This window comes from Schistocerca serialis, chromosome 3, assembly GCF_023864345.2.
Source record: "Schistocerca serialis cubense isolate TAMUIC-IGC-003099 chromosome 3, iqSchSeri2.2, whole genome shotgun sequence".
Taxonomy (NCBI): domain Eukaryota; kingdom Metazoa; phylum Arthropoda; class Insecta; order Orthoptera; family Acrididae; genus Schistocerca; species Schistocerca serialis.
Window position 1 is genome coordinate 1,031,947,761 of NC_064640.1, and position 26,595 is coordinate 1,031,974,355.

Sequence of the window (26,595 nt, forward strand, 5' to 3'; positions counted from 1 at the left end):
CACAGGGAGTGAGATCAGGTGCTCGCACCAGTCAAGCATTGGGAAAAAAAATCAGCTGACAATTTGATTGTTTCCAAATGTGTTTTGGAGAAGCAGGTGAACTTCAAGAGAGATGTGCAGTGGGGCCTCATCTTGCATGAAAACTGTTGAGTTCAATGTGTCTCTCTCCCACAGGGTGCGTATGACGTGGCAAAGCAGTTTTAATTTTTTTCTCCTCCTGTTTAGATCAACTAAAAATGAAATGAAACCTCAATAAATTCCTCACTAGCATTTACAATGAGAGAGAGAGAGAGAGAGAGAGAGAGAGAGAGAGAGAGAGAGAGAGAGAGAGAGAGAAGATTGCGGATGAAAATGTAAGATACAGAATTTTAAATCTCATTTTAATATTATAGTCAACATTGTATCACAGTTTTGTAGTACTGTTCACATGTAGTATGAACGGTTATTAAAAGTTACATTGAAAGCCCAATGACACAATCATTTTTGTCCATTTTATCTTATTATTATAGATCACAATAGCTTTGAATTCTATATCAAGAAAAATAGCATATATTATGTCACTTCACTAAACATGGATATGAAAATACTGCATCTCCTTTTCTTTTCAGTTTCATCTGTACCTAAAAGTGGATTTTTATGATACACATACAGTCTTCTGAGTGAAACCAAATCACTTATTTTCTGATGTGCTAAGAGTAATTTGTCTTGTCAAAGTTGAGAGTATGCAATATGAAGGTTCTAAGGAATACAAGATCTTTTTTTATTCCCTCGTTGTTAAAGATATAGTATTCAGCAGTTGGTAACTTCTCTTCATCTTCATGGTCTTATAAAACTGAAGTGCAAGATGCACAGCTGCACTTTTACACATTTCTTTCAAACTGATTGAATTGTACTCTAGATCACTGCAATACATGTACACTGCTGAACTTAAACACAAAATATATTTTCTTCCCAACAATAAAGTTAATTTGGTAAAGGCGATGTCTGGTGTTTGTCTGGAAAGATTTCCTGTATCTTGTGAGCTTCTTCTTTAATATATTTAATTTTACCTGCAACAAAATTAACCAATAAGACAAGCAGCTTGCTCAATATGTCAAGCTTAAAAACTGCAAAGAAATTACTCAGTGAGTTAATTTGAAATACGTATACACAAAACAGAGATCAAAGAGCAACTTCATATATTCAACACAATGGACTCGAAAAGCACAGTTGCAGGAGTTGGACAAAATCAGGAAACACCATAATAAATGCATGCTTGAATATAAATGTTAGCCAGGCCATGCCTGCAAGCTGTACTGTTGTTTTTGACCATGAACAGCCCCTGTGCAATGTCCTCAATATATTGCAAGTGTCAGTCATGGTCAGAACAGTGTTCTGTGTGGTTGTGGGTGCATTATGTTGGAGCTAAGTGAAGTTGAATGTAGGCAAATTGTTGGTGCTCGTATGGTGGGTGTTTCCCTAACAAAGGTAACCAAAGTGTTTGGTGTTTCAAAAGGCACCTTAACAAAGGTTTATACTGCAAACAGGGAAAGCAGAAAAAGCAGCATCCGCTAAGTCATAATGTGGACAAAAATGTGTGTTGAGTGATTGTGTCACACAGTCATTAAAGATAATTTTGACAAAAAACAAGAGGACAACAGATTCAAAAGTCACTGCAAAACTGAATGTCGCACTTGCGAACCCTGTCAGCAACAAAATGACACAAAAGGAACTCCGTAAGCAGGAAATTGCAGGGCAAGCTGGAATTCCAAAATCACTTATCATTGATGCAAATGTCCATAATAGGAAAACAGTGCTGAAGTCATAAAACTTGGACTATGGAGCAATGGAAGAATGTCGTTTAGTCGTATGTCTTCCTTAACACTGTTCACAATTTCTAGCCAAGTTTACGTCCAAAGAGTGAAACATTGTGGGGTTTGGTAACGATTTTGGCAGACTTATCATGGTATTCCATGAGCCCCATGGTTACTCAGCAAGGGACAAGGATTATGTGACCATTTTGGTTTATCAGGTCCAGCCCATGGTACATTGTTTGTTCCCCAGTGCTAATACTGATGCTATGTTTCAAAATGACAGGGGCACCTGTTCACACAGCTCGCATATTCCAGGACTGACTTGTTAAGTACAAGGATGAAATCTTACATCTCCTCTGGCCTCCACAGTCTCCAGATCTCAATATTATTGACCCTTTGTGGCCTACTTCGGAAAGAATTGTGCATCATCACTATCCAGCTCCACCAACATTGCCTGAACTTCTCAATATTTTGCAGGAAGAATGGTATAAGAATCCTGTACTTATCTGTTCCAAGATAACTGGAAGCCATTTTGAATGCCAGCAGTTTCGTGTACCACATTAGGCATGTGTTGCATTTTCGGTGTTTCCATATTTTTGTCAAACCTCTACATACAGATATAAATGAAAACATGTATGAGACTGTATAACCAAGCCATGCAAGAAATATGGGACAATATATAATGTGAGACAAATAGTAAAATACAGACTGCACTCATCACAAAGTTAAGGAGATTTCTGGATCAACTGCAATTTGAATAGTGATTGTGGCATCACAGAAAAGAGAGAGATTACACTTTACATTCGAGTTACACCCAGCATTCGTCTGGAGTGCCTTAACGAAACCAATCCAGATTTTCTATTTACCCATATGTCAACCACAATATAGATGCTGAATCTTCCAGTGCCATATTTTATTTGTTAAATATCATGTAACTGAAAAATAATCAGCACAGCATAAAAATGTAGTCAAAAAAAAAGATACAATGAAACAACATCTCAGACGTAAAAATGTGACAGATTAACAGATTAAACAGCTCTTCTCAGGAAGTTGATTAAATATTTTTAGAGCAAGTGGAGACTTATCCAGAATTCGTAGTGGATCTCTGGTCACCTTTAATGCTGACAAATTAAAAAGTTTATTTGTAGCATGCAAATTCTTTATTTCTATTTCGACATCAGGAGTGTGTGTGGCACATCACTCATGGACAGGATTCTATCCTCTTAAGCAAAAATTTACAGTAAGGACACAAGAATGAGCTCACTGATACAGGTTGGGAAAAAATATTCTTATTGTGGTTTCATAGAAACAAAGGTCTTCAGGTCTTAATTTAGCTGGTAATAGTGATGAGGAAGGGGAGAAACAGTGACCTATCTAGTTTGATAAACTGCATGAGTGTTAATAGTGCTGAACATTATGAAGAACTGTTGTTGCTATTAGCTAATACCACAAGGAGAAATTATAGCACAGTAGACATGTACTAGCCTCTTACTGTGACAATTACAGACAGACTGGTGTACAGAAAAGGTTAGCATCCATATCATAAAATAATTTATACAATACTGTTAACCAACGGACAAAAAGCTGTAACAAACAATACCCATAACTGAAACCAAGACAGGTTTTGTATATTTTTAGGAACACATTACACTATGAACTTAATTCAGAAATGAAAGCAGGGGTAAAGTTCCCACAGTATCTTCACCATCAAAATCAAACAATCTCACAGGGAAGTTAACACAATAAAATCTCTCTTACAACTCTGAGGTATGTGACTCAGCAAAGTGAAGCTTTTGCATATTAATTTACTCAAGTTCAGTTTTCTAAAAGTAAACGTTAGATTCAAACAATAAATTCTGCCTCTACTTTTGGTCTGCCTGTACTACAACTGTAAAACTATGAATGGCAGTATTACATAATTTATCACTCTCTAACTCACTCTATCCAAATATTTAAAAAAATAAATACAAATAAAAATCTAAGTTTCCTATAATACTCAGAATTAAACATTTCGCCCTCTTACATATAACACAAATAAACAAAATTTACTTCAGTACTTTTTTGTATTTGCACAGAGTGATCAAAAATGGTAGACAAAGCACAATCATAAATTGAATTTTAACCAAACTTTTCCCAGTTACTACTCCACCATTATGTAAACAGAACTTGCTTCCTGCTTCTTCTTACATTTCAGTATTCATATTAATCTTTTTTTGCATGTTTTATGGAAAAAAACAAAAAGGAAAAAAATGTTGCACAATCCTCATGACTTTCAAGGTTTTGTTTTCTTTTTAGCAGAAACCTCTTTCTCAGTACAATACCACCTTTGCAATGGGCATACAAGTTAGCCTTCATTCTCTGTGCAGTTGCATAGAGAACACTGTCTCCAATTGTTAACTGGACAATGCTCCTTGTCTACGTTGTTCAGTATGTCGGCATGCCTCTAAGGGTCATCTCAAGCTTAAACGATACAGACGCACACTGTCACTTTATGCCAAAAAGATTTCTCAGCATCATCATTTCTCTCCTCTTACCTCTCTTCACTTGGTGGTATTCTACAAGGGAAGTTCAATAAGTAATGCAACACATTTTTTTCTCCGCCAATTTCAGTTGAAAAATGTGAAATTAGTTGTGGGACAGTGCGGAATATTTTTGCTTCAGCCCCTACAGTTTCACGATTTTCTAATAGGTGACGGCAGTGTATGTAGCCTTCAAAATAGTGTCTATAACGGAGGTGCATTCCAAGCAGAGAGCAATCATCAAGTTTCTTTTGGCAGAAAACCAGAGCATCGCAGATATCCGCAGGAGCTTTCAGAATGTTTACAGGGATCTGGCAGTAAATAAAAGCACAGTGAGTCATTGGACGAGGTGTCCGTCGTCATTGCAACGAGGTCATGCAAACATGTCCGATCTCCCATGTACCAGCCAGCTGCACACAGCTGAGACTCCTGCAATGTTGGAACGTGTGGACACTCATTTGAGGTGATCACCGGATCACAATCAGACACCCCACTGCACAAGTAGACATCTGTGTTGGTAATGTCAACACACTTGTCCACCACTTAGGGTACTCAAAGATGTGTGCCTGCTGCATTCCTCGCCACCTAACAGAAGACCGTAAAGAGCATTGAAGGACAACGTGTGTGAAGTTTCTTGTGCATTATGTGGCTGATTGTGATAATTTTTTGTGGATCACCATCACAGATGATGAAACATATGTTTATCACTTTGAACCAGAAACAAAATGGCAGTCCATAGAGTGGTGCCACACCATCTATCCTCAGAAAGAAAAAGTTCAAAGCTGCATCTCGGCTGGTAAAGTCATGGCGATGGTCTTCTGGGACTCTGAAGGGTATTATTTTGTTTGATGTCCTACCTCAAGGCGCAACAATCAACTCTGATGTTTATCGGACTACTCTCAGGAAATAGAAGAAATCACTTCAGCATGTTCATCACCACAAAAATGGAAATTAACAAATCTTTCTTCATGACAATGCAAGGCCTCACATAAGTCTGTGCACCTGAGAGGAGCCCACAAAACTTCATGGAACTGTTCTTCTGAATCCACCCTACAGCCACATTCTTGCACCTCCTGACTCATCTGTTTGTTCAAATGAAGGATGCCCTCTGTGACAAGCAGTACATGGACAATGGGGAGGTTACTGATATAGCAAGATGGCTCTCACATCAACTGGTAGAGTGTTACCATGCGGGCATACAAGCCCTTCCAGTAAGCTGGTGTAAAACCATCTCATTGAACGAAGATATGTTGAAAAATATGGTTTTGTGGCCAGAAGAGTGGGGAATAACATGGTATATTGTAAATGTGAATAAAAACCAACCTTCTTTCAGGAAAAAAAATGTGTTGCATTAGTTACTGAACGCCACTCGTACGTGTAGTAGTTTTCTTTTTGGCTTATGGTACTAATACATTCTCAGCACGATTGTGCCAGGTACTAAGGGAAGCGTGAGAAGGTATCTGCCCAGGAGTTGATGCAGCACTTACTTGATCAAGTCACTCAAATATGTGAGCAGATAATTTAGAGTTGCATAAGGAGTTAGAGAGGTTACAGGAGGAGAGAAGGGAACAGTACCCTCAAAGTGTGTGTCTATCCATACCACATGCTAGCACCACCAGATTAATGACTCCTTTATTGGGTAATTCAAGGGAAGATGTTTTGGCAGTCCATAGACAAATTACACACAGCTGCAAAGTTAGAAGGATAGAACAATTAGCAATGGTTGACCATGGATCTATCAGTGTAAACAGGGGATGCAAGGGCATATGTTATGAGCCATAAAAGGTTACGGGATGCTCGTTCCTTCCAGGACTTTTGAGAAGAGTTACTGGAACACTACAGGGGGAAAAAATATGTCTTGTTAGTATAGGGAACAGCTGAATAGTGTATCCAGAAAGAAGGGAAGACCATAGAAAATTTTGTGGACAGAATTAGGCGACTTAGAATTAATCCCTATGAGCTTACAGACAATGACAGTGTTAATAAAATCATTCTACAGGAAGCATAACAAGGACTCTGGCCACATTGATGTGGGGTTTGCCAGCTGAAGTTTCCTGTAGGGTATGAGTTTTGACTTACTGTGTTATTTCCTGTTGGATCATAGGGCAGTAGTAGTGACCTCCCATCTGGTTCTGTTGGCATCCAAACATTTCACTTCATTCCACGTTTTGCCAGCTTTCAGAGCTAATTCTTTCACCACCTTCTCCAGGTTGTCTTCATGCAGCTATATCTATGTGTTCCTTGTGGGTTCCAAACAAGTATTGCCTTTTCAATAGCATCAGTTTTTTGTACTGTGTGACCAATCCATCTCCATTTACTTTATTTGCTCACAGGCTGATCACTAGTTTGTTATCTCCCACGATTGATATTTTATCTGGCCAGCTAACATTTATACTCTGCCAAACACAGCAGTTAATGAAGACTTATAGCTGGTTTATAACTGTGTTTGTCACCTACCATGTTTTTCAGCTATACAGGACTCACTCACTTTAAGTTGCTATTGAACGGTCACAACTTGGTTTGTCTCTCGGTATTATGACAGACAAGGTGTAGCTGGCTAAAGGCTCTATTTGCCTTCCATAACCGATTCTTTACACCCTACACTGGCCCTCCACCCTTCCAGATGGTACTTGCTAGGTATACAAAGGGGTCTACTTGTTCCAGTTCCTCTGTACGCTGTTAGCTACCAACAGCATCCACACGCATATAGTACAGTTACAGGATGTGCTGCACAGCTAACACAAAGTTAAAGGAAGTTCGCTATTTAGGGTATATTTTTGGTTGGGGGGGGGGGGGGGGGTTGAACAGAGACCCAGCTCATATAAGATGTGCAGTAATTTCTTACTCCTAATATGGAAAAAGAGTTGCAGTCCCTTTTAAGTATAGCTAACTATTACAGAAAATTTGTGCCAAAATTTGCATAAGTACCATGACCCCTCACAAATCTTCTGAAAAAGTGGATAAAGTTTAACTGAACACAGGATTGAAAAAAAGCTTTTGTGTGGTTGAAGGACTTATTGGCCACTGATGCCAGTCAAGCTTTTCTCTATCACCAGAAGCAGTTCATACTGTCATGTAATGCTGACATGTGATGTTGACCACGGATCTGTCAGTGTAAACAGGGAATGCAAGGGCATATGTTATGAGCCATAAGAAGTTACAAGATGCTTGTTCCTTCCAGGTTTTTCAAAAAGGGTTACTGCAGCACTACAGGAGGAAAAATATGTGTAGGTAGTATAAGGAACTTGATGGGTATTAAGTAAAGAAGTAGATGGAGCAGAGCACCCAATGCCTACACTTCCAGGCAGCTATGAAAGGTGAAGAAGAATTATTCTACAAAAAGAAGATGCAGAGCCTGATTTATGGTATCGCATATTCCTGTTGTATGGCAGTTGCTTCAACGTAGTAATGGATCAAGCAGCATTACAGCAGGTTATGGGCCTGAAAGATCAGACTAGCTGCAAACCTGCTGCACATTAAGGCTTAGTGACAGTGACTTTGACTTTGAAGTTATACACAGCCTGAAGAAAGCTCAAGGTAATGCTGTTGGCCCCAGTCAGAAAGGAGATGCAATTTAAGATGTTGCCATTTCTGCAGATGAATGGTGAAAGGCAGAGGGTGTTGACCCAGACTGTCAGCAGTTAGCAATCAAAACACAGTTCCGTGCTGATGACTGGAAATTCTATATTAAAAAAAAAAGTGTTGTTGATGTAGAGCAACACCAACATGTTTGCAGGACTAAGTATGGAGACAGGCCACCTATTCTATCCTGGCAGGACATGGAGGACAATGAACTACAAAGGGACACGTTGCGGAGAACTACTGGTGGTGGACACAAAAGTGGAAAGTGGAGCAACATGTGAAGTACTGTATAAGCTGAGCACAAGGAGCAGAGCTTAGCCACAAGTGGGAACCATTGCAGAAATTGCCGAAGGACAGCCCACTGTTCCAAATGACTGGCATGGATATTTTCAGTCCTTTGCACAAACACCAGAGGGGAATTGGTCCAATTCTCATGCTGTCATACCAAATTAACAGGCAGATCAGTAGCTCATGCAGCATTGAACCAATTTTATACCTGAACTGATGAAGCTCCAGCAAATTTGGAAGTTATGGATGAGTGCACTGCACCCACAGGCTAATGTAAGAACAGAGCCCAAGGCCAGAAGTAAAATGTTGAGTTACTATGTGAACAGTCATCACAGTGACAGATGTTTACAGTATCATATATAGTAGCAGCTTACAACTCAAAGATCCAAGAGAGTACTTGACTGTCACTATGAGAGGTTGACTGTGGGTGGAGAATGGCATCCCCTTTAAAGTTATGCAAACCACCTCCTGACAAAGATGTGCCAACCATCCACAACACTGCAGAAAGCTTTAGAGATGTTTGGTATCAGGTGTGGACACAAATATCAAAGCTCTATAGCTGCAAGAAATTGAACAAAAACACAAAAAGAAACTACCTAAGTTCTGAACTGATCAGTAGGTAATGATAACCAACCCTTATATTCCTAATGGTAAAACAAATAAATGGATTATACATTATCAGGTGGTCAAGAACATGTCCCAGGTCAATGTGAAATTACAGCTTCTGATATGTACCACTGTGGTGCAGGTGGAGAGATTGCGTCCATTCAGAGATATCCCAGAAGCTCTGCCAAAGTTGCCAGCAGCCTCCTCGAAAGACAGGAGGGAGATGGTAGGAGGTACAGGTAAGAAGAGTAAGACCCAGCAAAGTCAGCAAATTCCACCTGCAGCAATAGTAGCCCTTCCACATGAGGTTGTGAAGTAAGCCATCACCGATGCGGGAAGATACTGACTGCAAATTTCAACTTTTACAGGAATTACAATGCCGAACACCACCTATTCTCTGCTTTACTACCTGATCTTCCTCTGAAGATCCTGTCCAATGAAAACCTAACATGCCTAAACACCACTTTGTACTCAACACTTCTCACTGCCATAGACCAAACGACAACAGCACAGAATAACCTAATTTCAATGGAACAGCTACTGGGACATGTAAGGCAATATCACAGAGAGTATCAGAAGCAACTCTTTACATTATGAACTTCTAATTTGACTATCTGCCTGACAAAAACAGTGAAGCACCTACCGGAGGAGAAGGAAATGAAATGTAACTTCATGAGTTGAGTATGTATCTGGGCATTTATCATAAAGCCTCCCCTGAGGCAAGTTGACCCCACAATTCTTAGCTGGTCATTGATATCCTGGATACTGGCACTAGGATACAGTTGACATCCAAGCTAGTTACACAAGTGGTCTATCAGGGACATAGTTGGGGATCTTGATGGTCACAAGAATACATCAACATTATGTAAACAGTTTATAGAAACATGTGCCATATGCAGAAGAACATAGTCTGTTAAAAAATGGCACCACAGTACTGTCGCATGAGAGGTAACATGAGGAGAAAGTGTGCCCGATGCATCAGTGTGCCATCATTCACTATCAGATACAACCTGCAGTTATTATTTATACTCTGGTCAAACTATTTATGCAGTGCATGAAGGTTGAATGTCAGTATAACATTGTACATGTACACACCATTAGAGGGTATGTAAGGGATTACAGCTACAAATCTGTGGTGGGTAGAATGACCACCAGAGTGCATTGTGTGTTTGGTGATGTCACCAAACCTAGTAGGGTACTGTAGTGCTATCACTATTTTTTAAGCACTACTCCAGAAACTAGCAGACCAGTCACAGCTGTTGAAGACAGCTGGACAGTGATAAACTGTTGACATGCTGGTTGCAGCAACAAGGCTGTTTATACAGCATGGGGTGAACTAAACCAAACACCACAATAACGCAATGCAGCGGTAAAAATGGAGCTCTTGCAGGACGAATCGAGCTGTTTCCACATGGCCAGGCCCCGGATTTTTTGTCCAGAGTGTGATTAGAAACAGTGTGTTTGCACAACAAGTGCACTGCGAACCAGTATAAATAACCATTAATTTTAGCAGAGGAGAGCAGTCCACCCAACACTTACAGGGATGAGGGGCCCCGTCAGATGACTGAGTGATATGGAACAGCACACAGCTGCTAAAATCTTAGCCTCCACTGCCGCACCTTCTGCTAGTGCTGAGTCTTCCTCCTTAGACTTTGTACTTCTCTACATGTGGGCCGTCTCCTGGCCCACTCCTATAGCAGTCAGACTCCTGCCCTGGAGGGCAGTGGAAAGGACCAGGACAGCAGAGCCACCTACTCTTCGTGCCCGTACAGACACCTAGGCACTACGCGCTGTCACTTGCAAGGATGAGATCCACCACCAGGAACTGGCTTCCGCTGCAAGCAACATGACAGTCTTTGGCACCACCAGTTCCATCTGTGTGCAGCTGTGTCCCTGTAACTTGGGTGTACATGGCTGCATAAGTTTCTGCAGGCAGCATTCCTGGATGCCACTGTCACTACTTGGTAGCCATCAGCTCGCTGCTGCCACATGCCATTCTTGCCAGATACTGTTAGGGGACGTGGCTGCTGCCTCCACTGAGACCCCAAAAAGTATAGTTGCACGAGTATTAATAATATGTTTTAACTTTTGATGCTGTCTAACTAAGCTACCAGTTGCATGCTCCCACAGCCTAGCACACCCCAGAAAACTGCAGTATGTGCAGAGTGTGAACAGCATCAGATGTCGGACTATAACTGAAGGACAGTGAGACCATATTTTCAGCACCTAACAGAGTTTTAAAGGAGCCTCACTATGGGTCTTCATTCGACCAGCTTGTTGTATCATGCAGTATCCAGATTTGTGGGGCATTCGAATGTGACAGTATACATACTTATTGTCAAGGTTATGAGTGACCATGTCTGACCACCACAGTGGAGCATCACTGTATTGTGCACTAAGCACACTGTAATCCTTTCACATCTGCACCTGCCATCTGAGAACAATTAACAAACTCCCTGCAACAGTCTGTGGCAATCTGCAACATTGGTCAGAGACTAACAGGAACCGGACTAGGGAATTATTGTCCCATGCATAGTCTGCATTAACAAAATACCACAAACAGTTGTTCTGGAGTTGTGCTGTGACTGAGAAGCATGGACTGCTAATGAATAGCATTGCATCATGTTCAACTGTGAAGCACAGTTCTGTACTACCTTTGATGAAAGTCATCTGCGACCTGGGGAGAGGTCCCATTCTTGATGTTTTGGAGAGGCACAGTGGTGTTCCTTGTGGCATCGTGGTTTGTGAAGCCTGCTTGTAAGGAGCTTGAAGGAGCTAACGATTCACTGTGTGTGTGTGTGTGTGTGTGTGTGTGTGTGTGTGTGTGTGTGTGTGTGTGTGTGTGTTTTCAGAGAGTTACAGGTTCAAATGCAGCATGGGATACAGGGCAGTGAATTCTCCACAGTGGGGAGGAACATGATGATGCAGGTCGGAGTAAGTGCTCATTGCCATACTTATGCTACTTGCAGTAATCAGTTGGCACAGCAATTCGCCATTGTTCTGCACTGTTACATTGGTGTCAGTATGTTCACTCAGTCACTAACCAGGGGTGTTATGAAAACGAAGTTGCTTCTGCAGTGCTGCAGGGGAGCTACGTGACCCCATTTCATCCAATTTAAACATTTTCTCATGTGAGAATACTGCACCACCTGCCTTAATGGTGTTCTGATGGCAAGTGGGATACATTGTTTGTGTGTACAACAAGTCATCATTCCACGTGAAATTTTTCCACACTTGAAGTGCTCAAGGGCGGTAGTCCTGAACCCATGCAAATATGCCTATGGACTTTGGTACACAATGAATAAAAGTAAATGTGCTGGTAGGTGGTATCTGAACCACACAGCGAAGTCGTTATTTTATATGAAATGCCACTGACAAGTATTGAAATGACTGTACTGTACACTGTGTGTCCTCTGTTACAGTCTGTGACAGCTGACAATAATTCCTGTTAACAACATTCTGTTGAAAATCCAGGTTGACTCTGGTGATGACAGTTTTCTCCAACTTTAAGTACTCATCATTTAGCCTTGACATGATGGCATGTAAAGAGCTCAATGCCCTGTCATCATCAGAGACCGAGTGCCCCATTTATCTGGCATCCATATCAAATCACAATTAAATGCACTGATATTCTATTTCTTGTCATCCTTGCCTGCTGAGCAAACAGTGAATACTAGCACTAATGATTACACTTGTCTTGGCTGCTAAAATATATTGTTCTCGGTTTTCACTTCTCATGACATGTTTCAGTGCCACCATCATCAAATCTGTGTTATAAAATTGCAACATAAGAAAAATTTGAGAAAAGATCACTACAATGGCATAGTGAAGCTGACAATGGGAATCTGTACTATTTGTCACAAAGATGATGATTTTATTTCATGCACAATATGTTTCGAGCTTTGTGCCTGTCTGCAGGTGGGTTACATTCAATTACATGTTTCCACACTCAATGCTGAAGATCACTGTTCAGATAAAAAACAAATAATGTGATGATTAGTACATAGGCACAAGTGGAATAATTGGAAGTTGATACGTGACATGCGTTGTACAATAGTTTAGTAGTTAAATACAGATGGTGTTAAAGTGGAAACAACATGGATACTCCAGATGAACATAAGTACTATAATGCTTTACAACACACTTTGCTACTATAATGCTTTACAACACACTTTGCTCATCAACTTCCAATTGTTTCAGTTGTATCTGTTTATTCATCCTCACATTATTAGTTTTTTATTTAAACAGTGATCTCCAACACTGAGCATGGAAGCATTTAATTGTATGTATACCACCGGAAGATGGGCACAACCCCAAAACCAGTCATACATTAAATAAAATTATATATTATGACTGGTAGAAGTCATTATCCTACATCCTATAAAGGAACAGTCATTGAGTTCAACTGCATCCATTATGGATAAAAATCACTTAAAGGGGTTCCTATTTTGGCTTAAGTGCCAACACTCAACATGTTCTGTGAGAAAGACAAAGTTTTGATACAACTTTATCAGTTCATCCATGCAATTTAAAATCAAACAGTGGTTCAGAGCACAACTTCAACTTTCTGCATCCTATGTTCAAATCCAATCTAGTGCTGGTTCTTTGTTCTTCCTTTTGTTGTTGCATAAGTATGCAACATCAATATTTTTTGTGACATCAAGAAATACAATGGAATTATTGATAAAAGAAATAAGCATTTTAAATCTTATTAAAAATAGATTTTATCATTGCAAATCTTATATAAATCTCATAACTAAGAATAATTAAAAATGAAATATAAATCCTAATATTTCAATTTTTGCTTTGTTTTTTTATCTTTTAAGGAAACCAATGCATAAAAAAATCAAAGCATAAAAATTCAGAGCACCAAGGGCAATGTACGAAGTCTCAGTCACATTTTTTTGTGTGAATATCATTAGTAAAAGCAACATAATTAATGTTGCTAAATAGCTTTCAATATGGCACTAATTTCATGGCAAACTAAGCATATCCAAGCATTTTCTCAAAAGCAGGAGTTTGCAACTGATTGTTAATGAAGGTGCTTATTTTCGTTGCATCACTTCTTCTTGTGATTTCTCTTCACTGTGCAATGAAAATAGGACACTCCTGTAATCAGCAAATGTATTCTTCACATGGCAGTAAAAATGTAAGTTGCAGGGTTCACAGAAAGGCATACTCTTTGGCAGAATTACTTTTAATGAACATGTTGGTATTCAGATTTCACTGACAAAACAGGTCATAATGTGAGGAGGTATCACTTTGCTCATCCCAGGAGCCAATAACGTATAGAAACGGCTCCATTTTTTACTGAATGTCATGAAACTTTGTCCAAAAACCAATGATAGGTGTCTTTTTTTGTTTTGTTTTAGGGCGCAAAAACAACTACGATCATGCGTGCCCATGTCAGAACCTGAAAACATTAATGCCAAAAAGGAGTCAACTGAATATTTCTATTATTCTTAAAAAAATTATCAGCTGCACTGCTTTTTTTTTATTAAATTAACATCTTGACTAGGTTTGGCAAATAAATTTACCATCCTCAGAAGATCATACAATTAGGCTTGAATCAGAAAGCAATCATCAGGCAAACTCTGGACAATGGAGTCCTACAAAAATGGGTATAAAATAAGAATTAAGTGATAACCAGGGTTGGATCACAATTAACAGCTGATTAAAAACAAGAAGTGTACAGTGAAAACAGAATATAAACGTACCTTTGTTACAATTTTTACATAGTACTGTCAATCAGTTAAAAAGAAATGTAAAAAATGCGAAGATGTGGTGACCAAAAACAACTTCGTATCATAAGCAAAATATTAAAATACCATGAGACACACTACGATTAGCCCTGACAGACTGATAAAAGATTTCACTTCACTATAAAAGATGAGAAGCAACAAGCACTAGTGTGCCTGAAAGCTTACGAAAACTAAGCACAATAAGGACGCTTGTATCTTTACTATAAGTCAAACAAAACAGAACATCAGTCTTAAAAAGAAATGAAACACCATTATGACCTTACATCATGTGCTAATCAAGTGTATAAATTTATACACAAAAATAACATATCTGGTGAAAAGGGGGCTAAGAATTGGTACAATGACCAAGTTTATTAAATAATCAGCTGACAGTGGTGCCATGGGCCGATGGAGGAGTGGTGCTACATTGAACTTTCATGTATCTTTATGCAGAGACTGGCCGAACAGCAAGTGCGAGATTCCACTGCATTTTTACAAGTTGCCTTTCTGTTTAGGACCTCTACCCACAGCTCTTATAAATAACAGCTGCAGTACAACACATTTACATTAGTACCTTAAAACCTTGTCAAGAAGTTAATAAAAAAAATTGTGCAGCTGACGACATTATTTCTATTCTTAAAATGTGCTTCACAGCAGCTGATTGACAGCCATGAATAAAATTTTAAAACGAGTTAAAAGCAACTACACAGTAAGCCCAATCGATGGAAGAAAAGAGACCTAACAACAAGGACTTCCTCTTGGAGAAATGTCCACAAAATATGCCATACAGACAACAATGGTCCCGAACTAAAGATTAAATGCCCTTCACCATATTGATATGATGGTTAAAAAGTGAAACGTGGTCAACAGCCCACGTGGCATTCGCTAAAATGGCCAGTAACTCAGGCGGCTAACATATATAAGAACCTAAGCGGTTAAGAGAAGGGCATTTGGTCTGGAGATGGTGAACTGTCAAAGGTTGATGACAATTAGCAAAAGTAAGACCAGTGGTGACGCTAACGTGACACAAGCTGCTGACAGACAGCAACATGGAGCTCATTGGAAGGAACGGAAGAACTAGCAGGCAGAGATTGCAAGACTGCAACCTTGGCAGCAGCATCAGCAGTCTTATTTCCCCATCAGACAAATGTGACCAGGAACCTAGAAACATCACAGTGGTTCCCTCAAGATTGAGCAATTGGAAGCTTTCTTGGATCCACTGCACTAAGGGATGGACTGCGTATAGCACACACATGCTCTGAAGGATGCTGAGAGAATCTGAGCAGATGACTTAACTGAAAAGCCTGTGTCATAAGATGTGCTGCATGTCCTGATAGAGGGCAAAGAGTGCTACTGTAAATACTGAGCAGTGTTCTGAAAGCTGGTACCAAAAATTCTTGGTGCCAATGATGAAGGCACACCTGACACCATGGTCAGTCTGAGAGCCGTCAGTTTACACAAAGGTACTATCGCTAAGTTCCATGCACAGGTCAACAAACTTACATTGATAGATTGGATCTGGAGTAGTTTCCTTATGAAACAAATGAAGTCCAAGGTGAAAACGGGCCGTTGCATGAAGCCACGGTGGTGAAGGGTTCACATCCACTGGGAGAGTGGCAGGTAGCGTGAAGTTAAGCTGCTGGCGCAATAGTCGAAAGCAAACTCCAGGAGGTAAAAGAAGAGGGAAGTGCCCCATACTGGTGGTCAAAGAAGTCTCATAAGAAGGAGGCATAGGATGTGTGGCAGGGTATGGCAGACAAACAGCATGCATATCCACTGAGGAGAACATCATGCCAATAATAGTAGTAATTCGGAGGCTTCTTTGTAGGGGCTCTCAACCAGGCTAGTGTAAAAGCGCCAGTGACCAAATGGATTTCATGATGGTGGATTGTATTTAGACATTGTAAGATGGACAGACATGCAGATGCATTAATGAAACAACCATAGTCTAGTTTTGAACAGACAAGGGATCAGTACAAAGGGAACAGGGTGATCCTATCCGCTCCCCGGTGAGTACCACTTAGGAACACGTAGAACAGAGACCAGATGCAGCGTGTGGCCAGGTAAGACACGTGGTAGGACCAAGAAAGTTTTCTATTAAGCGTGAGCCACAGGCCTTTCATAGTTTCAGTAAACGGAAGAGCAACAAGTTCAAATGTAAGGATGGTGGAAGAAAGCCATTGAGCTGCCAGTTTTGTCAGTGGAAAAGTGAAAGCCATTGTCAATGCTCCATACGTAAAGATGATAGAGACATCGCTGAAGATGCTGGTCAAGGAGCCAAGTCCACGGAGAACTGCAATAGATCACAAAGTCATTGACGAAAAAAGAGGCAGAGATGCCTGGCAGGGAACAGGCCATAATAGGGTTAATGGCTACAGCAAAGAGGATGACACTCAGGACAGAGCACTGAGGCACAACGTTTACCTGGGTAAAGGTGTCTGACAAGGCAGAACCCACACGTAACTTGAAAACTTAGTCCTGAAGGAAAAAGGGCAGGTGGCTTCAGGAACCCCACATGCAGATAGTATGGAGGATACCAGTCCTTCAGCAGGTGTCGTAAGCTTCTCCAGAACAAAAAATACAACTACAGTCCTGGTACTTCCACAGAAAACTGTTCACGGCATGGGTTGACAAAGTGATGACATGGTCAACAGCAGACTGTCATGCCTGAAATCCACATTGTGCAGTGGTTAGTAAATTGTGAAACTCGAGCTGCCATACCAGCCGGACATGAATCACATGTTACAGGGAAGGTGTTTGACCTTCCCAGCCTTAGGTATGGGTATGAATGTGCCATCTGCTCAGATACAATTGTATCTATCAAGGAGAAAATGCATGCCTGCAAGAGAAATGTGCTACAACATCTGGATGTTAACATTGTCTGGCCCAGGGGCAGAAGACTGGGATGAAGTGAGAACATGATCTAGCTCCCTCATAGTAAAGGTGGAATTGTAGCATTCACAAATCTAAGAGGAGACGAGTACCATCCAAGCTGCCTCCACTCATTTCAGATGGACGAAGGTGGGATGATAGTGAGTGCAGCTCAAAATCTCCAGAAAATAGAGGCCTAAGGTGTTGGAGAGATAGCAATAGCATCCATAATGACATCACCTCATACAGTCAGAGCGGAAATTGAGGACTGGGCCTTGGTCCAAGAGAGCTGTCAGAGTTTGGCCCACATGACGGAAGAGGGAGTGGAACTGTTAAAAGAACTAGTAAATGAAATCCAGCTAACTGTTTTGCTTTACTGAATAATGTGATGACACTGCACACACAACTGCAACTGTTTAAAATGAAGACAGTTCATCATCATAAGATGACTGCTAAAACTGTGGAGAGCAAGTCTCTACACACAAATTGCGTCATGGCACGCCTCCACCAAGGGACCAGGACACAATGTGGTAAAGATGAAGTGTGAGGAATGGAATGTTCTGTGGCAGTAAGGATAACATTTGTAAGGCATTCTACCTGGTCAACCCAACTGGGGAAATGTTGTTTGTCTAAGGTCGCCAGAGACGAGTAAAGCTGCCAATTGGGTTTACACATAGGTGGGGGTAGGAGTCAGCAAATGGACAGCAGCAGTTTCAGAGAGACTGGACCACTCGAGAAGACGGGCAAGCTGGGCATTGCAGAATGAGAGGTCAAATGGGAATAGGTGTGCATGGAGTCTGAAAGGAACGCGAATACTCCAATGTTAAGGCAGATGAGGTCGAGTTTATTGAGAAGGTCAGCCAAGGGCACACTTCTGATGGGTTCCGGAAGAGCCCAAAAGGGAATGGAGTGCATTAAGGTTCTGGAAGAGCCCCAAAGGGGATGGTGTGCATTAAAGTCACAGAGTAGCAGAAAGGGGTGAGGGAGTTGACCAATAAGCTGGAGGAAATCTGCCCTGGAGATACCGAAAGACAGAGGGATGTAGACATTACAAAAAGAAAAGGTGAAGCTAGAAAGGAAAATTGGACTGCAACAGCTTGCAGTGGTGAGATGGTTTGACTACGAATCATCCCGGATGAGCAGCATGACCCCCCCCCCCCCCCCCCCCCCCCCCCCCCGATGGAATGCTGTCCTCAAGAGGGGGGGAAGGTCAAGACTGACAGGAAAGAAATGCGAGAGGTCAAAGTGGTCGCAAGGGGACAATTTTTTTCCTGAAGGCAGAAAACAAGTGGATGCTGCGATGTAAAGAGCAGCTGTAATTCTTCCTTGTTCGATCTAATGCTGCTGATGTTCCATTGGAGGAGAGTCATGATGAGGAAAGGGGAGAAGGGAAAAAATGAAGGGCTGTCACCCTTTGAAGACTCGCTGTTAAAGGGCGCAGAGGCTAAAGGATTCTGTTCCACAAGATCTACAGAGGCATTGACAGTCTATCTGGGCTGGCCTGCAGATTCCAGAGCAGAAAAACAGTTGGCACTGCGCACTGGTGAAACGGGATGTAGAATTGGCTGGATGAGTATATCATGCAGTGACAACACTGAAGAGGATCTCAGAATTGGCGAAGGAGAGGACCGTTTGTCATTTTTTGATTTCTTGAGCCTTTCAGACTGGCAGATAAAGACTCAGACGTTTCTTGGCTGTAGGGACTTAAGGAATCTTTGCACGAGTATTCCTTCCGTCCTTTCCAACCTGCTGGTTGTGTAGTGGGCGATTTCGCTGCCGGAGACGATTTGGTGGCTTGTCGCACAGCTGGAGGAGACAGATATGGGGCTGTTACCTTGACACTGGGTGGATTTATAACTGCAGTGCTGAATTTGAGGTCGCAAGTCTGCATGACCATGACCTTCATGGAGTGAGACACAGCAAGAATGGTACTGTAAGTGCCAAATGGCAGAATGCAGGTTTTACAACTTGCTAGCGGCAGGGTAAGTCACTTTTTCCTTGACTCAGATCTCCTGGACAGCACGCTCATTGAGATACACGGGACATTCTCAGTATGAGGCTGCATTGTCTCCATTGCAATTGATACAGTGGGGGGGGGAGGAGGAGGAGGGGGAGGAGGGGGCAATCGCCCTAGTGAGCAACGCTACCAATTTTTGCCATATTTCGACAGCATATTCCAATGCGATTGTAGTGTTGACATTCGTAACAGTGCATCGGGTTTGGATTTTATGGTTGGAACATGACAACTTCATAGTCTGCTTGAACCTTTGACGGAAGCTCTACTCTATCAAATGTAATAAAAGGAGTGTGTGTAGGCACTAAGGTTGGATTGACTTACTTCATTACCCAATGGACTGCAGTGACGTCCTGATCAGACAGGTACGCTTGAATTTCTCCCTCAGTCAGGCCATCTAAAGACCTAGTGTAAATAAAACCACGTGCAGAATTCTATGTTTTAATGTTTGATGGGCCTCAACACAAACAGGACAGCCATGGAGGAGTGATGTTACAAGCAGTTGTTGGGCTTGAAAATCACAATTGGTCTCCAAAAGCACAGTGCCATTACATAAACGAGAGCAGATTTCACAAGGCCTGCAACCAGATCAACACCTTTCTAAATAATGAATGGATTAATCATAGCAAAGGACTGACCACCTTCAGCACGTAATACCAGGACTAACTGAAGTGCACCTGAGAGATTCTTGGAATCTTTAGCCTCGTTTTGTTTATGTTTGGAAGATGTAGACTGAGATGGTAATCAGCTCATTCTTAGAAAATCCCCCACGATTGCCGGCGTCTCCAATGGCACACTGCTTCATCCCCCACCCCCCCAATTTGGGAAGGTAACAGCTCAAACCCCTCCCTGGGCCTGGCCTGTCCCGAGGATACGTGTGAATGCTACCTGTCAACCCGAGGCTGGGAATTACGTGTTACCCAGTCACCTGTTACTTGTCAGACATGTGGGCCAGCCTGCAGGAATGCACAAGGAGGAAGAAGAAAAACAGGAACTTCAAACACTGAAGCAGAGGGACTTATTTATTTAATTGTATGGCTAGGGCCCCCCCACCAGACAGGCCATTCGCTGGGTGCCAGTCTTTCAATTTGATGCCACTTTGGCAACCTGCAGTTGATGAGGATGATGATACGGACAGCACAACACCCAGTTCCTGGGCGGAGAAAATTCCCCGACACGGATGGGAATCTAAACCGGGCCCAAAGGATTGACAATCCATCACGCTAACCACTCAGCTACCGGGGGCGGACAACAGAGGAATAGGAGATGGAGAGGGGGGGGGGGGGGGGGGGGGGGAAAGAAAAAAGACAACGTGGAAGGACTGTTCTGATGTCAGGCTTCTGATGTCAGGCTACTGAAACGTCAGAACACATTCCCAAAAATATCCCAGACATGTTCCCCAAGGGAGGGGATAAAGAATAGGAGGAGGATAGACATTCAGCATGGAAAGGAAAAAGGTGCTGCAAAGGCCGTGGCCCCTATGGTAACCGAGCATGAACTAGAGTGGTAAGCCCCTTGCGGGGATGATAGGTGTCTTGTGTGGGATTTTCAGATTTTGTGGCTGTTGCACACACATTTTGACAGCATTCCCATAACTTGTATAGTCTTATCACTCTAGGACTGACTTCTTGGAAGCAAACAAAAACTGTCGGTAACAGTTTCGCACAAAGTATTAATCCATACTGAGCACATTGCTCATGATGTTCTGAATTTTTATGCTTGGAATATAAATATTTGCCGGGCAATTGCCATTTCAACTGTTTAATTAGATAATGATTGAAGTTTCGTTTATTCCATACGTGACATTACTTAAATGCCTTTTAGGTTTCTTTCAAGAATTTAAGTCCCCAAGTTCTATAACACACTTTGCTTTCCTTTGATGTCCATTCATATATAAATAAAGTTGGTCATAAGAAGCAAATGATATTTCCTCATGTAATATTCTCCACATTTTCTCATTTCTTGTTACGCATATTAAATAACTGTGTTTTTTTAAAAAATTTATGACAACACCACAATGACTATATTGGCAAATTCAGAGAGACACATAATTCTTTATAGAATGATTTTTTTAGCTTTAACTTACTTCTTAATATTATATCGCATGTCTAGTAACTGGAATCCAACACGACCCGGAGACGCAGGCCAACCAGCCGAGAGTATCGAAGGTGAGTCACCAAAACCACAGGAAGACAACAGCTATGTACAACAATGAAGACGACAACAACAGCTATGGACGGATATGACAGAACAAGTAGTCCGAAGAGTAAACCAAATCGAAAGCCTAGATGCATCAAGATCAGGAGCTGAACAACAATAGGTACGACATATGATACCAGAGCACTGTCGGAAGACAACTGACATCTGAGCCTGCGCTGCTGGTTTTATAGGGCCCATGAAAGTGCCAATAGGCCAGCGTTTGGCATTATCACTATTTTAACCCAGTGCTAAAAGTACACAATTTCTTACACATGCCTGAATTTTTATTCCTCAATAAGTGGTAGTGGAGACCAACAGCTATCATAACACCACTTGTGAATAACACACTACCTGTATTCCCATTATGTTGTATTAAATGTCCGGATGTCTCCTTCCTATTTTAAAACTATTTTCTTGCTATTCACTGCAACTTTACGTCTTGTGGAAGCATTACCTGTGCACACACCTTTTGAGTCTCTACCAGATCCACCTTACTTTTCAATAAAGTCTATCCCAACAGCCAGTGAGGTTTTATATATATAAGAGGAAAATACAGGGTGTTTCAAAAGCAGTACGTGTATTACAAAGTACTATGTTGTGAAAACTACTGAGCATTGCACCACACCTTGGTTACTGAAGGAAAGATTACACTGCCTAGTTTATAATCAATGCCGTTGCCACTGCGAAATACCTACTCCACAGGAAAAATGATATTGTGTTCTTGAGTTTGTGAAGTATAATTCCATAATTATAATGCAAAGACTTCTCAGGCTGAGGTATCAAACTGAGCTTGCAAATGGATGGAACATTCACAAACAGTATTGACAGCCTGTAGACAAGTTGTGTATGTAGAGGCAAGAATCCTGGTCTCCCTCATATTTCCAATGAAAATTTCACACAAATTCAAACCGTTTTCCAACATAGTCCTAAAAAATTGAGTCATCGCACCAATCAGGAGTTACAAGTGTCTAAAAAAACAATTTGGCACGTTTTGAGAAATCTGTTGATTATGAAGTTGTACAAGTTACAACTGTTACAGGCTCTCTGTCACGACGACAAACTTGTGGCGTTTTCTGATGAGCTTCAGAATGCTATTGGCAGTGATGACACTTTTGCACAATGCATTGTGTTCAGTAATGAAGTGACTTTCCACCCATACAGGGGAAGTAACAGACACGATGTTCAAATTCAGCACCTACAGAATGCGCACGCACACAATGTCAATGTGTTTTGTGCAATATCTCACTCATCTCTTTATGTTCCATTCTTCTGAACGGTAACATGAGAAACAGTCAGCAGTATCTTTCTATGTTATAACTGGCTGTTTCTCAGGATGAATGAGGACAACTTCGGTTTTCAGCAATTCATTTTCTCCCTCACTGAAGTCGCCAAGGTGTGAATGTCTGAATAAAACTCTACAGAGTTGCTAGGGTGGTCATCAAACAGCAGGAGAGTTAGCACTTCTCAGCTGGCCTCCACAATTGCCAGATTTGACACCCTGCGACTTCTTCCACGGAGGGGAGGGGTGGGCGTGTTCATTAAGGACATTATGCACCGACACAACCGCAGAATCTAGAAGATTTGAACTGGATCTGTACTGTAGTAACATCAGTGACGATGGACGTGCTCATCAGAGTATGGGAGGAATTCAACTATTGACGTGATATTGTACATGTTTCTTGTGGAGGACATATTGAACATCTATAATCTAAACTTGAGAGATTTGTAAATGTGCATCCCAAGTTTCATAATTGCATGTCTTACAGTTTAATAAATACAGGTGTTCAAAATACATATATTCTTTCTAAAACCTCCTGTATAATGTTAACTGTCTCAAGAGACAGATACCTTCATTTCAGACCCACTACAAGGTCCCCACTGATATATTAACATAAGAATTTTAAGATGATGGGAGAGCTGATGGGGTGACTCCAAATTCAAAGCACATTAACATAGATTTCCTTCTGCAGAATTAAAATATAGGTTTATTTAAATAAAAAATTTGTCTTAGTTCAACACAAAGTATTGGAACCATACAGAACTTCAAGGCCTGACCAATCGACATGGATAGGAAATGGAGTATTAGTCTGATGTTTGTAGTGCTACATACAGCACTCACATAGAATGTATTGATGTACAACCAGTATGAAAATCAAGATTTTTCTGTCAATACATGCATAATTTTGATCATGTATGCTTTGTTTATAATTAAATATTAAAATCTATCCTTTCTTTATTAAGCACCCTGTTTCCTGTAAATGTTCCAAAGCCTTTCCAAAGTTAACAGCAGTAGTTCCTGCATGTGTATCCTCAACCTGTTCATTTTCTACTGTAGAATGAGAGTAACTTCTTTGGGAAGTCTGCTATCCTCTATATCGATGACTCCAGTTTCATTACAGGTAAGTTGTAGAGTTTATTAATTAAACTGCAGCAGTTTAATCTTAACAAAAACATAGAAGAAGCTAGTAGTATCCTGTAATTGTGTTTTCATTCTCTGACTATCAGATTTTACTCTTGCAACTTTTTCATTCAAACTGGAAACCAACAGTTTACCTGAAGTGAAATATGCAGTACTATGGCCTGTACTATTGCAAACTTTGTGGAATTTTAAGGCATCAGCAATCAGATCAGGAAATTCTTTAAAAATTACATTAAAAAAGCTGGAGATAAGATACCATATTCGAAAACATACAATTGTCAATTTATGCATACATCTTTACTGATACCATTCATCAGCTACCAAGTTTTTACAGCCAGCTTTATGCAAATTTATATAAACATGCAGGTATACCATTTTATTTTATGTATATAGTATGGTAAAATTTTTTGTTATAATGTGAAATTCAAACACACTGCATATGTGTACTGTTTAGCATTCACTACAGACTAATTCATGAATATAACTGACTACAGGTTTTTTCACCACTTGCTACCTAAAAATAAAACAATAGCAGCTTCTGCACTTGTTAAAAATGTAATGACAGAAATGGAAATTGTTACACCATGAACACGACCCATGACTGCCAAACATGCTCTACTATTTCCATGCTTTTGGAATACATTCGTTAAAATTTCATTCCTATGTAAGCTTATCTTCTGTACAGAAAAAAACCATTCCTGCAGGTGAATGGCATGAGTACATGACTGTCATTACGTGTGACATTACTGGAACTTTTCAGGTGATCACCACATTGAAGCACACCAGATGATGTGCGCATAAGGCTTACTGCCACATTTTGGACTTTGAGAAAGATTGAATCATCGGTGAGATGGACATGGGAACATCACAACTAATCAAACAGGCAGTTGGTCATAGCACAATGACTGTAGAAAGAGTAATGTCAAGATGGACTTTGGCCGACGGTGTAGCAGCACGAAGTGCAGGCATGGTCCTTCCAAAATGAGTACACCGTAAGAAGGTAGTTTGACTGGTTCTGATGAATAGACAGATGACAACAGCTGAAATCGAGGTAGAAGGTTACAGGTAGTGTCACCACAGACCATCAGGAACAAAATATTGGAGGCTGGGTTTACATCTCAACTCACCATGTGTCACTTTGACACTGTACCACGGACAGAAGATACTTGCATGGTGTGGAGCGAGAGCCACCTAGGATACCGAGTGGTATTAGGTAGCATTCATTCAGTAAAGTGTCTCGTTTCTGCTAGTGACAGTACTGTATTTGCCAGTGTAGAAGATGCACTTTTTTCCTTCGAAAATAGATGTAAAAACTGGATGAGTCTTATACGGTGTTAGGAAGTTAAGATAGATACCTATAAAATCCATTTCTTCAAAATTTGTGTGTTTTGATCTAAGGCAATTCACTGTTAGCTTCCCTGCAAATTTTGAGCATTCCATTTGTATAGAATTCAGTGGCTGCACATGCCCCAGCATTAACAGTTTTTATATTGCTCATTCAGGCTTAAGTTATTGATGTGTTCAGTGTGGAGATCCACTTGGGTCATACCTATATTGTGGTTTTATTTGCAAACTATGGCTAAAAAACGGTACTGCTATACTGTTGCATTTAAGCTGCAAGTGACTGCACATGCAAAAAGGAGCATGGAAACAGGGCAGTAGAAAGGCATTTCAGGCCACTTTCAACTGAAAAACAAGAACTTGGTAGCAACAGGAAGATGTTTTAAAGAAAACACCTTACAGTAAATATAATCTGAGAAGTGGATTGTTAAATGATCAAAACTTTAAGCAGAACTCAATACTTGGAGTTTAGAGAACAGACAAGTCAGAATTTCAGTTTCTACAAAAATGATAATTCATCAAGCAAAAGCAATATCCACTAACAAAGGGATTGTCAACTTTACTGGATCAACATCATGGTGTTCATGATTAATGACGAGGTATCAACTATACATGTGACCGAGACAAAATATTGCAGAAGATGGCAGCCGAGTATGAAGAACAAATTGTTGAATTTCATTGATTCGTCATTAACGCAAGGAAAAGAGAAGTTTGAACTCTCACAAACTGAGAACATGGATGAGACTCCACTAACCTTTGATGTGCCTTCTAACAGAACTGTGGATTCCAAGGGCACAAAAAGTGTTATTGTTAAAACTCTACACAGTTGTTTTATCCTGCTGTGCTGACGGAACTCAATTACCACCACTTTCGGTTTTTTAGAAGGAAGATGCTTCCTAAGAAAGAATTGCTGAAAGGAGTATTTGTCTATGAACACAATAAAGGCTGGATGGATGGATGGAGGAGGAATGAGGTTGTGGATAGACAAAATTTGGTCTAGGCAACCTGGAGGCCTATTGAGGAAAGCTGCCCTGTTAATATGGGATCAGTTACTTCTCACAGACCAGAAGTCATTAAAAACAGACAGAATGAATTCAAGACTGTTCACTGTAATTCCATGAGGGCTAACTAATGCAGGAAGATCTGCAGTGGATAGGCACTTGGTGCAGGGAGTGACAACTGACCCTTAACATAGACAAATGTAATGTGTTGCCAATACATA

The 26,595-nt window shown here is 40.8% G+C and overlaps 1 protein-coding gene across 2 annotated transcripts in view; it reads right to left on the minus strand.

The window, feature by feature from the left end:
* Positions 1–363: 363 nt before the first annotated feature.
* Positions 364–26,595, minus strand: part of LOC126471495 (PRA1 family protein 3) — a 72,824-nt gene continuing 46,592 nt past the window's right edge. For both annotated transcript variants that reach the window (XM_050099709.1, XM_050099710.1), the window contains one exon: positions 364–1,049. In XM_050099709.1, the coding sequence (XP_049955666.1) occupies positions 964–1,049 (86 nt within the window). In that variant the 3' untranslated portion in view covers positions 364–963. The remainder of the gene's footprint in view (positions 1,050–26,595) is intronic.